Source organism: Podarcis tiliguerta, assembly GCF_965153285.1.
Source record: "Podarcis tiliguerta genome assembly, chromosome: 8".
NCBI lineage: Eukaryota > Metazoa > Chordata > Lepidosauria > Squamata > Lacertidae > Podarcis > Podarcis tiliguerta.
This window is the reverse complement of record NC_139541.1, coordinates 71,558,287-71,575,136: the sequence shown is the minus strand read 5'-3', so window position 1 is coordinate 71,575,136 and position 16,850 is coordinate 71,558,287. Positions and strand designations below refer to the sequence as shown.

General features: G+C 48.9%; 2 protein-coding genes across 2 annotated transcripts in view; both read left to right on the top strand.

Moving 5' to 3' along the window:
- LOC310684739 (uncharacterized protein) overlaps nucleotides 1–16,850 on the top strand; it is a 268,708-nt gene that overhangs the window by 65,024 nt on the left and 186,834 nt on the right. The gene's annotated exons all lie outside the window — the stretch shown is intronic.
- Nucleotides 1–16,850, top strand: part of IGLON5 (IgLON family member 5) — a gene marked incomplete at its 5' end in the record, with an annotated part of 129,434 nt that overhangs the window by 94,126 nt on the left and 18,458 nt on the right. Inside the window, 1 exon segment of the mRNA XM_083455627.1 lies at nucleotides 8,480–8,558. Within this exon segment, the coding sequence (XP_083311753.1) occupies nucleotides 8,480–8,558 (79 nt within the window).

The window sequence follows — 16,850 nt, the reverse complement described above, 5'->3', positions numbered from 1 at the left end:
TGAGGTGAGTGGGGCTGAGAGACTTCAGAGAAGTGTGACTAGCCCAAGGTCGCCCAGCAGCTGCATGTGGAGGAGCGGAGACATAAACCCGGTTCACCAGATTACGAGTCTACCGCTCTTAACCACTACACCACACTGGCTCTAGATCCAGGTGGATCTAGGTGGATCTAGGATCCAGGTGGCTGGATCTACACGGGCAGTCGATGCAGCCTCCAAGGCTTGCATCTCCAGCTGTAGCAGCAACAGCCGAGATGCACTCCTTGGAGGCTGAATCTGCCACCTCCTCAGCAAACCCACCATGCCATCTCTGCTCCAGACCTCCAACCCTTCTGTCTTCCCACTGTCCAAAGAGTTCAACACTACTGTGGAAAATCCCCAAACCAGTCTGGTCAGAATGTTGACTGTTGTGGGTGGAAGGAGATTAGCTACCAATTAGTTCCAGGGCCCAATTCAGAGTGCTGGTTTTGACCTATAAAGCCTTAGACGGCTCAGGACCGCAATACCTCAAGGACCACCTCTTTCCATATGGACTACCCGGACCTTAAATCATCTTCCGAGGCCCTTCTTCATGTGCCTCCTCCTCGAAAGGTCCGGAGGGTGGCAACATGAGAACGGGCTCCCCATCTGTGGAATGCTCTCCCCAGGGAAGTTTGCCTGGCACTTTCATTATACACCTTTAGGCAACAAGCAAAAAGTTCCTTTTTAACCAGGCCTTTGGTTGATCTGATTTACATCCTATGCCCTTTTAAAATATGGTTTGGGGGGAGCTATTGAGTTGTTGTTTTTATTTTTATTATGTATTTTGTGGTTTTATAGCTTGATTTTATTCTGTGAACTGCCCTGAGACCCTCGGGTATAAGGAGGTATATAAATTCAATAAATAATATATTTTTTATTTTTTAAAAAAGCAATAGGCGGAATTCAATGGAACATTGCTGGCCAGCTAGACTCTTGAACAGAAGCAATCTGCACTGGAAGGCTTGTTGCAAGCTCTGCTTGCAAATAACAACAAACAGACCATGAGCAGGGAAGTCGTAGCGACTTTCGGTTAGACCTTGTACAGTGTATTTGGCATGGCAACGTGGTCACATACTTGTCTCCATGCTGGACGTGGTGTCTGTGTTTTGCTTATTCCCTCTTTCTTTCAGCCCATGGCAGCTAAATTAACCCCGTGCCCTGTTTCGGAATGCAAGCATTTGACCCCCCCATGGCTCGGAAATGGCCCCAATAACACTGCCGCCTTGCCCTGCCCTGCCACTTCCTAAATCTGGCCCTTCAGGGACCAGGCTGGCACCATCGCTCATCCAAACCAGCTCCTTGAATCGTGCTTGAAAGTCAGTCAGTGCAGACAGGGGAGTCCTTAGGCACCACCTCACATTGCAATAAAAACAGTGCTTAACTCATTTTGTCGCTCCTTAATCTCTGGGACCAACACGGCAACAGCTGTCTATATCCCATTACTATGAAAGATACCGGAACTTGGCACCTGAAAATGGGGCATTTGCAACATGAAGATGAAGGGAAGCAAAATTAACTGTGATGCCTGCTTCTTGGGTGAGGGCAAGGAACAGAATATCATCCCCCGAGGATTTTTTTTTCATCCATATTAACCTTCTGCTCTGCTTTAATATGTAACGTCACCCTCTATATACCAGGAAACGAGTGACTTTTCAGTATTGTCTGATGGAGAGAGAGTGTGTGTTCTGTTTAAAAGGAAAGCTTGCATGTTTTTTCCACCAGTGGAAATCAGATTGCATAGAGCCAGTGCAGTGCAGCGGTTAATAGTTCTTGTACAAGGACCTGGGAGACAAGGTTTTGAATCCCCACTCAGCCATGAAGCCCACTGAGTGGCCTTGGGCCAGTCACGGTCTCTCAGGTTAACCTACTTTACGGGGTTGTTGTGAAGACAGCATGAGGAGTCAGAGATGCCCCATTGAGCTCCTTGAAGGGAAGGAGTGATGGAATAATAATAAATAGTAAATAAAATCCAGAGGCATATAATTATCTCAGCGAAAGCATCCATGACAGATAGCCATCCAATCTCTGCTTTAAAAAACCTCCAAGGAAGGAGAGTATAAGTACAACAGTTGTTGTTGTTGTTTTATTGCACATCATCTATTTTAACCTCCACACCAGACACTCCCGTAGAGCTCCACTCAGAGTAATTGATGGTTATTATTACTTTATACAGTGCCTCCCTAGACTTGGTGGCATCTGGAGTGCGTTTTTATTAAAAATGGGAATCAGGAGTATTAGAACAATGAACCTCTGATGTGATCTAGCAAGGCTGTTTTTTGTCTTTAAATTGGGGCACTCCAATCTTTATTGAGGGGGAGACGACACCACAAAACATAGGATGCTACCTTATACTGAGTTACAGCAGACCCTTGGTCCACATAGCTCAATATTGTCTACAGGAGGGGTCACCAATGGGTGCCTGCAGGAGCAGATGTGCCCCCACCTCTCCCCACTGCTGAATCAGGCTTGAAACATGCATCCTGTTGCAGCCAACAGCCACTGCTCCGCCTCTGAGTTGCAACCCTTCCTGAAATGTTAGCAAACCATTGCCTGGTGGAGTTTGCAATGCCGCCTTTTCTTCCTGAGCTACCAGGTTTTATAAAAACATGAATGGCATGGAGACAGGGCCGGATTTAGCTATTGAAGGTAATGGGGCTCTTTATATGTCCAGCTGTCCTTTGTCAACAACAAATTGTTGGTGTTTTTGGTGTTGAATATATGCTATACAGTAATATAAGGACACAGGTGGCGCTGTGGTCTAAACCACTGAGCCTAGGGTTTGCTGATCAGAAGGTCGGCAGTTTGAATCCCCACGATGGGGTGAGCTCCCGTTGCTCAGTCCCAGCTCCTGCCAACCTAGCAGTTCGAAAGTATGTCAAAGTGCAAGTAGATAAATAGGTACCACTCCAGCGGGAAGATAAACGGCATTTCCGTGCACTGCTCTGGTTTTGCCAGAAGTGGCTTAGTCATGCTGGCCACAGGACCCAGAAAAAAACTGTCTGCTGACAAACGTCAGCTCCCTCGTCCAGTTAAGCGAGATGAGTGACCCCCATAGGTGTTCTTGGATGCCAACTCCCCATAGTCCCCAGGCAGCATGGGGAGGATAAGAGTTGCCCTCCAGAACATCTGCAAGGTCCCACATTGACTGCCCCTCCATTTGTCTTTGATGTTAAAAGAAAAGAACTCTGCTCTTGCTCAGGAGCTAGCCCTTCCTCCAGACAGCCTGTTGGCACCAGGTACCGGGGTCAGTGAGTGTGTGCGTGTGCGCATGGATTTCTGGTGAGGCATGATGTGTCCTAGGCGCTTCCAGGCCCTGACAATGGTGCTAAGCACATGCATTAAGCAGACGTCCTGGTCCAGGAGGGACTGCTGGCTTAGCAGCATCTGCTGTGACCCTCAAGCTGTCTGAGTGCCACGGTGCCAGTTGCTGGATATTGACAGTCGCCACTCGTAGCCAGAGTGAGAACATGAAGTAAACACGATGTCACATCCAAGTGAGAGCCGCCAATTAGATACCTGCCCACTGCAATCTGTCATAGGGGAGGGCTATCTGGGATGGAGAGGGATGGGGAGCTGGGCCAAAGGGAAACCTGGAGCACACAGCCTCCGCCCTCTGAGGGACGTTGATAGGATTGGTGGGGCACAAGCTGTGTAGGAACGGAGAGGGGCTTGGTGGTGGTGGAGAGGAAAAGAGAGAAAGGACAGCCGGAGGCTTGCGAGGCATTGCTGAGGAGAGCTAGCGGGGCTTGCGCGGGCTGTGATTGATCTCTGTCCATGTCTCTTTCTTCCCTCGTCACCTTCTCCCTGGTTCTGCATGCAAAGCAACCGTCTGCCTCTCCGACTTGTGTCCGGCTCCATTCGTCAGCCAGACAGAATCTTAATCAAGCACTTCACCGGAGGGGCCCAGGCAGGCTTCTGCGCTCTCTCTCTCTCACACACACACAGACATACACACAATGCATTGTTGATCTGTGGACAGATTTAAGAATCGGCAAGGTCAGGCAGGCTGCCTTACCTGGTCTGAGTTCCACAGGCATGCAACACACAAGCAAAATTAGATCACACCTTCCTAATCTGGATTTAGAAACTGGAAATATATTTATATGGATATCTGTATAGATATATTTATCTCTCTCTCTGTGTGTGTGTGTGTATTCCACCACTCATTCCATAGGGAGTTCTCATTTCAGACCTGTATCCCAATTTGTAGAATGTGTCTTCTTTGTTTTTGTAGAATGTGTCTTCTTTGTGTTTTTTTTAGCCAATGGCTGTTTCCCCCTATTTTTGATCATCGTAAATAGTTGCTTTTATATTGTTTCTACTGATAATTCCATTGCTTTATTCTTTTTGTGAACTTCTCCGAGGGTGGTGGTTGCTTTTACAGTCAAGCAGCGTGTAAATTTAGGGAAACAAACCAACGATTTAAGGTCAGTGGGTGTGACTCTGAGTACGACTAACAGTGGATGCAAGCCCTTTAATTCACAATCGCTGGAATGGATTTTTAGGACTTTACCAAATGTGTTCTGGGTTTGGGTTGCGACTAACAAATTTGGTACCATGGGGACTTTTGCAGGGAATGACACTGTGCCTAAATGGATCCCCCCCCCCAGCTTTCCTGACTCTTTGAGGAAAAATAAATCACAGAATTTGGGGGTGCTATCGCACCGAAAGGCAAACCCTACCCTCCACCCGAAATCTGAGTTGTCTGACCTACACTTACAGGGTTCCCACTATGTTGGGGTATATGCAGCTCCTCCGTGTGCCGAGCTCCCAAAAATGCACTGCGTGTTGGGAGCATGCAAACCCAGCCTGAGTCCTTAGTATATGCAGATTCTCTCTTTACTACACCGGTCCATCACAACAGCGAGTGTTTTTGCTGGAATTTGCTGAGCAGCTGCTAGTCCTTGATATTTGAAGCCTGTGGACAAAAAGATAGCTATGAGAGTATGTAACAGGTAGCCCATGACTGATGGCAAATTAGGAGCAGAGAGAGATTCGGATTTTTTGCAGGCGAGAAGAATTTGCTTGAAAATCTCTCTCTCTCTCTCTCTCTCTCTCTCTCTCACACACACACACACACACACACACACACACACACACACTTTTTAATAGCTCTAGTGAAGAGGCATCATTAACCATGAATAGGACCAAAAGGGTGCAATCTCATGCATAGGGCAGAGGATAGGGGGCTGACTCTGTCCAAATCCCTCCACCTCTTTCCCTGGCTCCAATCTTTGCAGCAGATGCCCCCAAATGCTGGTGACACCATTGAATGACCTGCGCTGTGCTAGGCAGTGGAAGGAAATCACTTGGAGGACATAAATAAATAAATCCATAATAAAAATGATGCTGGTCGGGTCCCCTGCTGCGTGGCTGCTGACTAAGCTTTGACCCTCGGATCTCTCCCAGATGCTGATGCCTGTCAATCACAACCTGGACCCCATTTATAAATGTGGGCAGGGTGGGCATAGTGACTGGGTATCTCAGATAGGAGCAATGCCTCAGTGCTTCCAAATCAGAGGATGTGGCTTTCTGAGCCTTGACGTACACCTCCCCCTCTATCTGGATGCTTCTAGATGACCTGCTTATTGAACATGCATCCTGGTCATTTTATCCAGGGAGATTAAACAACGTTAGCTATTCAATGGGCATTTGGCCTGATTTGTTTACAGGGGTGCAAAACTCCCAGTTGCATTCCCAGTGAATTTTCCCTTCCCTTTCCCTGTTGCAAAAAATGTCCGATCTTCTGGAGAAGCAGTTATGCTGTGCAAGAGCTCCCAGCTAGCCTATAACTTTGCAACCTGAATTTGCTGGTATGTGGTTGAACCCCACCCCAAAATAGCGGCAGTCTGGAAGCTCACTCCCTCTCTTTTTAGTCTCTCTGTGGGTTTTCACCTTAATTATTCATCCCTTTGAGCAGCAGTGCAGGGAGATAATTTTAGACTCTGGCCCATAGTTCCTGGGCTACTTTAGATTGGGATGTGTATTGACTTCGGTTACTTCGGCATGTGAGAAGCTAAGCCTTGCTCTGTTTTTTTAGTGTGCGTTTGTGTGTTCTCCTGCTCCTTCTGTCGACTTCTGCCCCAAATTCTTGCCCTGATGACAGCACCGCCTCCTGATGGCAGCAGTCATCATATCAAGTGATGAATTGCCGTGGGCGAGCCAGACTTTGGAAATGACAAATGGTGCAGTTTATCTCTACTACTGCTGCCCAACCTTTGCATGTTTTGAAATCCTGGGCTTGCTTTCAGATCGCAAGCTCGTGATGACAAACAATCTGGGTCTGGGCATCCCGAGGGACCATTGTGCTTCAACAACAGCACATCCAGCCCCCTCAAATAGAGTCAAGCCAGGCATCTGACTCATGACATTCCTAACTCTGCAGCATCAGAACCTGTTAATGACCAGGTTGCACATCATGACATTCAGGATCTACGGACTTGTCTCTTGGACCCTTTCTTTCTCCAGCTATTGTCAGCCCAGCCTCTAAGCCTCCTGACCTTAGATCACTGGGAGAGGGAGAAAGAGAGTCAGTGGATTTTTGACAGGGAAAGAAAACTGAGGCACATTTGATGAGGCATCCCCGTTGATGAGCCCTCAGGCAATCTAGGCTATGTATGCACATGCACCTTCCACCCCAATTCAGAAGAGAAGGGAAGCTTGTACCGTGAGTCAGATTGTTTCACAAATGTTCTCTTAACAGCCCTGATAGGAGCTGGCACTCCAATGTCCTTGGTGGCTGCCATATACTCAGTCAGTAGTTGCCTCGCACAGGTGGAATCTCACAAGTCAGATCCAGGTGAAGGTGGCTATGAAATCCAGCAGTCACTCTATCTAAATGGAACCTCAATGTTCAGAGTATGCATTCAAAGACAAGTTGCTGGGAGTTGCAGGTGGCCAGAGAGCTGCTGCACTCTGTTTTCTGCCTCTCTTCCTTTTGTTTTAGAGAAGCACAATGTTTGGAGAAAGGGGACCTTATGAGTCAGGACCAAATGGACTTCTTCTGACACTTGACTTCATATTTGTGTGTTTGTGTTTGGGGCCAGAGCAGGGGAAGGAATCGTCAAGGTTGTTGTCGCTTTAAGCAGAAGCGTCATTGACAGTGCGGATAAGCGATGCAATGCTTGCATCTGCTGTCAGGTAAAGAAGAAATCACACCGTGCACTTCAACACACTTAAGTGCTGTTCAGTCAATGATACCTCAAAGAGAACTACAGCAATGCTAATGAGTCATTAATACCCCAAGGAGATGTAAATGAATGGGAAAGGTGATTTACAGTTAGTTTACACAAAAAGAAGATCATGTGGCAATGCTATTCCTAGCCTGTGCCACTTCAAACTGCAGGTGAGGGGCTTGCATGATGTGTGTGTGTGTGCAGTACAACCATTGCAGTGCTGAAGGGGGAAAAAGAGAGCCAAGAAAGGTTCCTTTAACTAAAAAAGGTCTCTTGACCTGCCTGTGTAGGCCAGGCATAGGCAAACTCCGGCCCTCCAGATGTTTGGGACTACAATTCCCATCATCCCTAGCTAACAGGACCAGTGATCAGAGATGATGGGAGTTGTAGTCCCAAACATCTGGAGGGCTGGAGTTTGCCTATGTCTGCTGTATGCAATGGTTTGGGAGAATCAGTAGGGTTGCATACTCTGTTCCTCGTCAGTGCTGACTCCAGGGTGGGACTGTGAGATCGCCATGTGAATATCCCTAGAAAGTAAACAAGCTGCAGTGTTGCTTTCTACTATTGTACCCCAAAATAGAGTGGCTAGTTCAAAGGGCGACTGGGGGAGACATTCAACTGCTTTTACATTTAAAGGCGAACTTGCCTAATTGTCACTTTCTGAAGCTGATACAAAGCCATCTTTCGAAATTTGCACAGCACTCTGAATTTTGCAGTCCAGCTACCCAGACAAGCTGTGTGTACATAAATGCATGCACGAGGGTAAAGTATGTTTAGTGCAGTGAAAATAAATACAAGAACACGTTTTGTTGTGGGAAATCACTTCGCAAAAATGTGTGTATTAGTAGAAATGTGTGCTAAAACACTGGTGAATTTTCATGGGAACTTAAAAATAAATAAACCACAAACTGATGTGGAAATGTGGAGAGCCAAATTTAAGATTCCTAGTTCCTAGTTCAGAGCAGCTCAATATATTGACAGCCGAGTGATATCTAATCATAAATCATTTTGTGAACATCATCCTCTGTTGATGCAGGGCTGCGTCACTTCTAGGTTATACAGAACTCTTCTTCAGGCAGAATTCTTACAGGATGATAGTAAGAATGGGAAAGCTCAGAAAACCTGCCTGTTTCTACATCGACAAGAGGTTTCGGCCTCATAACAACTTTCAAAGCTCCACTTCTGAAAGAGGTGTTGCTTGTTTTGCCATCCCTGGATCACTCTGCTCACTGCATCCCTCAGCCTCACTCTAACAGCAACTTCTCTCTGTGTCTTTCACTGTGCAGGACTGCTGGTTCGGGGTGCTGATTTTAACCAGCCAGCTGACAATTACACAGTTTGTCAAGGGGACAATGCAACACTAAGGTGAGTTTCTCCCTCTGACCGAGGAGTGCGTATTTGTATGTGTGTGTGTGTATATACGGTGGTACCTCGGGTTAAGTACTTAATTCATTCTGGAGATCCGTTCTTAACCTGAAACTGTTCTTAACCTGAAGCACCACTTTAGCTAATGGGGCCTCCTGCTGCTGCCACGCTGCCGGAGCACGATTTCTGATCTCATCCTGAAGCAAAGTTCTTAACCCGAGGTACTATTTCTGGGTTAGCGGAGTCTGTAACCTGAAGCGTATGTAACCTGAAGCATATGTAACCTGAAGCGTATGTAACCCGAGGTACCACTGTGTGTGTGTGTGGGTGGGTGGGTGGGTGGCTGAGAGAGTGATGAGCCCTCCCCATTAATTTATTACCATGGACCAGACCAAAGCCTTCCACAACCTAGTGGTCTTCAGAGGTTTTGGACTTCAACTCCCATCCAACCTAGCCAGTAGAGTCCTGCTAGCTGATGCTCATGGGATTTATAGTCCAAAACCTCTTCAGGTTGAGGAAGGCTGCTGTAGTTTCTCAAGCTGTATGGACTCATATCTTTCTCCTGTTCTAAACTTACTAGACCTTCCATGACAGCCCCCACTCAACCCCACACCTCTGTCTTTGCGAATAGGGAGCCTGTGGATTTCCAGATGTTGTTGTGCTACAGCTCCCATCCTTTTTGAACACTGGTCGCACTAGCTTTGGCTGATAGGAACATAGGGAGTCAGACCCGTTGGCCCATCTAGCTTCACGTTCCCTACATTGCAGTGCCCACTGCTGCTGGTAGGGCAGAAGGCAAGGAGGCCAACAGCAGGTGGCGCCAAAGTGAATGGCAGGCAGAGCCAACAAATTCCACTTTCATCCCCATCCTCCTCCCTGCTGGAGGAGGCAACACAGTCTAAGAAGGAAGAAGAAGAAGACAAGCAGAGCCATTCCACAGACTGTAAGAAGGCAGACAAGTGAGGGCTAGCTGGGGGCAGACTGAGATCGGTGGGGCAGTGCCCCAGTTGCCCTCATGGTTTGGTCTCCACTGCTATGCTGACTGGCTCTCCAGGTTTCCAGGTGGGGGACATTCTCAGCAATACCTGGAGATGCCAGAGAATGAAGCTGGGACCCTCTGCAGGTGCTTTCCCAACTGAGCTGTGGCCTTTCCTCCCAGCCGAGGGGATTTGGAGCCCTGTGGGTTAAACCACAAAGCCTAGGACTTGCCGATCAGAAGGTCAGCGGTTCGAATCCTCATAACGGGGTGAGCTCCTGTTGCTCGGTCCCTGCTCCTGCCAACCTAGCAGTTCAAAAGCACCTCAAAGTGCAAGTAGATAAATAGGTACCACTCCGGCGGGAAGGTAAGTGGCATTTCCGTGCGCTGCTCTGGTTCTCCAGAAGTGGCTTAGTCATGCTACATGACCCAGAAGCTGTACGCCGGCTCCCTTGGCCAATAAAGCGAGATAAGCGCCGCAACCCCAGAGTCGGTCACGACTGGACCTAATGGTCAGGGGTCCCTTTACCTTAAGATTTGTGGGGGCAGCTACCTGCTGCCCACATGTTGGCTTTCTTTATTCAATTTGTTGTTGTTTAGTCGTTCAGTCGTGTCCGACTCTTCGTGACCCCATGGACCAGAGCACGCCAGGCACTCCTGTCTTCCACTGCCACCAGCAGTTTGGTCAGATTCATGTTTGTAGCTTCGAGAACACTGTCTAACCATCTCGTCCTCTGTCGTCCCCTTCTCCTTGTGCCCTCCATCTTTCCCAACATCAGGGTCTTTTCCAGTGAGTCTTCTTTATTCAATTGCCCTGAGGTAAAAGGAGAAATGGGGATTAGCAAATGTAAGCACCTAGCGGGCCACCGTAAACAGGTCTTGTGCTGGGCCTGCTGGGCCCAGGGACCACCAACCATCACAGTCCTCCCATGTAAGGGAAGAGTGGCTCCTTCCAAGCAGAGCAAAACAGAAGCACACTCTCTGGTGATGCAGCCATCTTTCATCTACAGCCTTTGCTCCAGCAGAGAGCGAGACCTTTCCCTGACCCTGCCCTTCCGTTCCCCCTTCCGTTGATGTCTGAACCCAGAGCAGGTTTCGTCCCGCAGTTCAATCATTTAGCTCTCCCTGCCTATTAAAGTTTCATCGCAACATCTTGACAGTATTTAAATAAAATATGCCCTCTCCCCCTCCCCCCACCTCACGGCACAACGCACAATTACCTTCTCATAACGCGTTAATAGCAGCCGGCGGTGACTTTCGGGATGGCTAATAACTCTGTCAAATGCGGCATAAATTCACCAGGCCTTGGTGCCAATACTTCTGCATTGTTTTGAAGCAAGAGGACATAGGGAAGCTGCCTTGTACTGGGTCAGTGCAAGAGACCACCAAAAGCAGTGTTGCCTGTAACTGGCTGGCAGCAGCCCTCCAGAGTTCTCCCAGCCCTAACATTGGGGACTGAACTTGGGACCTGCACACAGAACAAGTGTTCTGTCACTGAGTGACAACCCTTCCCAGTAGGCCCCCATAGGAGAGCCTTCCTTCCCTGTATTCTGAGGGAATTCCATTACCCCCACATCAGGATCATACCCCTCAACTGTCCTGTTTAAATCGGAACATCCCATTTGGGGGGGGGGGCGTGCTCTTGCGGGGCAGCATGGCACCCAAAAATGTGCGGGAGAGCACACCTTGCATCTTTCAACCATATCAATAGCGCAGAATTATGTGAAATTCTGTGTTCCAAAATTAAGTGCAGTTATATAAAAACATGTGCAGGGATGCTTGGTGCCAGGGTTTTAACTGCCCTTGCTTTTACAGCAACCTAGCATTCAGAAAGGCAGCTGGAGAAGCTTCTCCCACCCCACATCGCAAAGAGATGCATTGAGACCCCCTTTCTCCCTCTCTGAGCAAGCACTGACAGCAAGCCTGGGTTTTAAAACTTCATTCTCCACTCTGCACATGCTTAGGGGGGAGAGTGCTGGTTAGTTGCGTAAGTGAGATGCTGTGGGCTGCAGCCAGATTGACTAGCTGTCCTACATCACCAGAGCTGTAGTAGAGGAGGGAAGATACTCTGCACATGCTCAGGGACAGCCATTAGTGCATCTCACAGGTTGTTTGGAACACATGCCCATCTGACTTTCAAGAAGAGAACAACTGCAGCTCTCAGCGACCGCTGGCTGCCAGAGATTATCCTCTTTTTATGGGGGAAGCAGCCACCAGCCCAGGTTTCATGTGGCTACATTATATGGTTCCATCTGGCCCTATGATGACCTCTTGTTCCCGGCACAAAGGACCTCTGCTTGTTTCTTCCTCGTTGCTCTTTCTCTTCTTTGGTGTTCCATGCACTAATGGGTCTCAGTGGAGCAGACTCAGTGCCAGTTCCAGATGTGGCCGTCATTTCTTGCGCTCGCTGGATGGTTTTTGTATTATGATGTGACCAATTAGCCCTCGAAACATAGGAAGCTGCCTTATCTTGCGTCAGACCACTGGCCCCATCTAGCACAGCACTGTCCAGCACTGACCAGCAGCAGCTCTGCAAGGTATCAGGCAGGGTTCTCTCCCAGCCCTACCTGGAGCTGTCAGGGATTGAACCTGAAACCTTCTGCTTGCAGCACACATGCTCTACTACTGAGCTACAGCTCTTCCCAAGTACTTTAGCACCTCATGTTTCAGGCTTAACATTTGGGTTTGGGCTGGGTGTTCATCAGTATGTGGATGATACCCAGCTCTACCTCTCTTTCAAATCGGAACCAGTGAAGGCGGTGAAGGTCCTGTGTGAGCGTCTGGAGGCGGTTGGAGGATGGATGGTGGCTAACAGATTGAGGTTGAATCCTGACAAGACTGTTTTGGGGGGACAGGGGGCAGACGGGTGTGGGGGACTCCCCGGTCCTGAATGGGGTAACTGTGCCCCTGAAGGACCAGGTGCACAGCCTGGGAGTCATTTTGGGCTCACAGCTGTCCATGGAGGCGCAGGTCAATTCTGTGTCCAGGGCAGCTGTCTACCAGCTCCATCTGGTATGCAGGCTGAGACCCTACCTGTCCATGGACTGTCTTGCCAGAGTGGTGCATGCTCTAGTTATCTCCTGCTTGGACTACTGCAGTGCGCTCTACGTGGGGCTACCTTTGAAGGTGACCCGGAAACTACAACTAATCCACAATGCGGCAGCTAGACTGGTGACTGGAAGTGGCTGCTGAGACCACATAACACCAGTCCTGAAAGACCTACATTGGCTCCCAGTACGTTTCCGAGCACAATTCAAAGTGTTGGCGCTGACCTTTAAAGCTCTAAACGGCCTCAGCCCAGTATACCTGAAGGAGCGTCTCCACCCCCATCGTTCAGCCCAGACACTGAGATCCAGCTCCGAGGACCTTCTGGCAGTTCCCTTATTGCGAGAAGTGAGGTTACAGGGATCCAGGCAGAGGGCCTTCTCGGTAGTGGCACCCGCCCTGTGGAACGCCCTCTCATCAGATGTCAAGGAAATAAACAACTACCTGACTTTTAGAAGACATCTGAAGGCAGCCCTGTTTAGGGGAAATTGTTACTGTTTGTTGTTTTATCGTATTTTTAATATTCTGTTAGAAACCCAGCCAGATGGGACGAGTATAAATAATTTATTATTATTATTATTATTATTATTATTATTATTATTATTATTATTATTATTATTATTATCATGGTGTCATACCCACAGGCACAATAGGATCTCACTGGTATGGATATGCTTACACTTCTCATTGCCACTTCTTCCTGCAGGCATCTCATCACCAACCGCTGGCTCAGGCAAGATATTCACAACTTGCAATCCCAGAGTGGCTAATGTGGTCCTCTAAGCATTGTTGGGACTCCAGCTCCCGCCAGACCCAGCACCAGGATGTCCCATCAAAAGCCATTCTGCTGAAGCCCTCCCCCCTCCAACCTGGAAATGCCCGGACTGGACATGACAGGAGCAGTTCCATGGCTTTAAAAACATTTAGAGGAGGAGCAAGGGTTCCATTTTAAAATCACAAGAGAGATGCACACTAGGAGAGCAGAACCCTCCCCTCCTTTATGCTTATTTCCCCAAAATTGAGCTCAATCAGAGCTGAGCGTTAATATACCTTAAGGCAATTGACCTTGACAGGGAGAAAAGGGGAACATGATAGAAGTGTATGAAATTATGCCTGGTGTGAAATAGGGATGGATGTGCCTGTTAATTTTGGTTTCTTCTTTTCCCCATGTTGGGATCATGTTTCTCACATTTCTGCAGCCATTTGTGAGTTGTTGGTTTAACAAAGGAAGCCTCGTGAAAAATTGTCAATGTTTTAGTGCAAATTTCTACTAATATACATATGTTTGTATGAAGTTTTGATGAATAATCACATTTTGCCAGAAACTTTCCCCTATATAACAGGTGTGTGTGTGTGTACTAACATACATTTTTCTGTTTATTTTCACCAATACATGCTCTCTCTTTTTGGCACATTAGAGGGAGAACCACACCGGAGGGATATGAATGACCGGCTTGCATGCTAGTTCAAAAAGTGAGAGCTTGGTAGTTTCTCGTTCCAATGCAAAGAAAATCAAATTTCTCCCCTATCACAAATGCGAAGCAAGTGGTTGGCGATAAATTTCTCTCTCTCTCTCTCTCTCTCTCTCTCTCTCTCTGTGTGTGTGTGTGTGTGTGTGATGGTCACCAATCTAGATGGCTTTAAAAGAGGACTAGACAAACATATTCTCCAACCTCCCTGAAAATGCCGAGACTGTCACAAAAAACCTTAAGCCATCACGGCTTCTCACTTGGTCATGCCAAGTCCTGAATTCCCAAGGGACCTTCCCTTGAGTGCAGTATTTCAACGTGTTACTGGAAGTTCAGATCCATGCGCCCCACTAACACATTTCTTAGATCTAGGCCTCGCGCTCCATTTCCCCAACTCAATATGGCGTCACTTCCTGTTTTTTAAAAAATGAAAACGAGATATGGGTCACTTGAATGCCCCTAAGAAAATCTTTCACCATTTCTCTGCTTCTTGGTCAGTCAGTCTCCCATAAAGAAAGCGGTGGGTTGTGGAGCGAAGAGGGTGGGGCTTGTCCATGAAGCCGCTGCATCTGTCTCTGCTCCGGTCTCTGAGGAGGAGGAGGGGCAGCGGCAGGCTGTGGAAGGATGGCAAACTCCTGTGACCACCTGCCACTAAGGTGGTGGAACTGCGGGAGAAAGTGGCTGTGCTGAAGGTGGAGATGGGCACAGGACAGAGCCATATGGAGCATGAGAAGAAGAAGGTGTGCCTCAAAGCCCAGGACAGCATCCCCATTTTCATCTGAGGAATGCTGGAGGGCAGGGACAGCACGATGGCTAATATCTGGCTCCACAGCTGGAGGCAGCAATGCTTCTGCCGGACACTGAGGTCCAGCGCCGAGGGCCTTCTGGCGGTTCCCTCACTGCGAGAAGCCAAGTTACAGGGAACCAGGCAGAGGGCCTTCTTGGTAGTGGCACCCACCCTGTGGAACACCCTCCCACCAGATGTCAAAGAGAACAACAACTACCAGATTTTTAGAAGACATCTGAAGGCAGCCCTGTTTAGGGAAGCTTTTAGTGTTTGATGCATTACTGTATTTTAATGCGTTGGAAGCCGCCCAGAGTGGCTGGGGAAGTCCAGCCAGATAGTTGGGGTATAAATAAATGATGATGATGATGATGATGAATACTGGTTGCTGGAAGCAACGGGGGGGGGGCAGAGTCCCCCCGTGCTCAAATTCTGCTTGCTGGTTTCCCACGGACATCTGGCTGGTCACTGTGAGAACAGGATGCTAGCCTAGACTGGCCCCATGGCCTGATCCGGCCGTGTTCGTCTTTTGTTCTTCTCCTGCTCTTTTTAAAATATAAATTGCTTTGTTCGCTCGATAGACCTCAAAGCAACCAGGATGCTCTTTGAGGGAACGTGGGTCTACAACATGGGGCGGGAGAGCAGGGAGAGCCCCCCTCCCCATGTACCCTCTTCTGCATCCAGCCCCCTCCACACACGCCCAGCTGGAAGTTGTGAGTCAGCATGCGGAGATCGTCTCTCTGCCATTCCCCCCCTTCCTCCTCCCCCCACCCGCCAGCCCCCCACTCCAAACAGCCTGCAGTGTGCCGGGTTCCCACCAGCCTGAATCAGCAGAGGCTTTGACCTACTTCCCAAGACCTCTCCCTCCTGCTCTCTCTCTCTGCAGAATAGAAGGGGGAGGAGGTGGAAAGGAGCCCTCCCTCCCTCGCTCGCTGGCTGACTTGCTTGGCAGGAATACTAAGCGAGCTGCAGTACAGAGCCTACGTCTTTTGTTAGCTCCCAGGGGCAGGTCACCCCCACCCAGTACCCTGTCTCCATGGAGGAATTTTGGCAGAGCTGGAGCAGAGATCCACCTAGTCCAGCGCTCTCTCTTTCCCACAATGGCCATGGAAGCGATGCCTTTCTATCCTGCCTCCTTGGACGCTGAGATATACTGCAGCTCTGCATGGAGGTTTTAAGATCCTGGCTGGTGGCTGCTGGTATGCCTGATGTCTACCACCACCTTTTAAAAAGATGGTGGTTTTCAAAGGGCAACCAGACAAGCTCACAGAGGATAACAGCCTTCAGTGGCAACTAGGCATGGAGCCTATGCAATATATTCCCTGCTGCATTAGAAGCAGAAGGCAACCCTGAGTTCTGTGTGCTGGTGAGAGCATTTGAGCTCGTGTCCTGCTATTAGGGTGCTGGTTGAAGGGACGCGGGTGGCTCTGTGGGTAAAAGCCTCAGTGCCTAGGACTTGCCGATCGAAAGGTCGGCGGTTCGAATCCCCGCGGTGGGGTGCGCTCCCGTTGCTCGGTCCCAGCGCCTGCCAACCTAGCAGTTCGAAAGCACCCCCAGGTGCAACTAGATAAATAGGGACCGCTTACTGGCGGGAAGGCAAACGGCGTTTCCGTGTGCTGCGCTGGCTCACCAGATGCAGCTTTGTCATGCTGGCCACGTGACCTGGAAGTGTCTCCGGACAGCGCTGGCCCCTGGCCTCTTAAGTGAGATGGGCGCACAACCCTAGAGTCGGACACGACTGGCCCGTACGGGCAGGGGTACCTTTACCTTTACCTTTACCTTGCCACTGTGGGATTAGGGTGTTGGATCAGATGGAGCTTTGGTCTAATCCAGCAAGGCTCTTTTTGTGGTTTTAATCCTCTCTCCCCTAGCTGCCATCACAACACTTATTGTGTCAGGGACTGGACGGAGGAGGAATGGTGGGGGCGCCTGTATAGATTCAGAACAGTGGTTTGCAGAAGAGCACAGTTCAGAGGCTGCAGAGGGGAGAAGCTGGGGAATATTGGAAGAGGAACAGC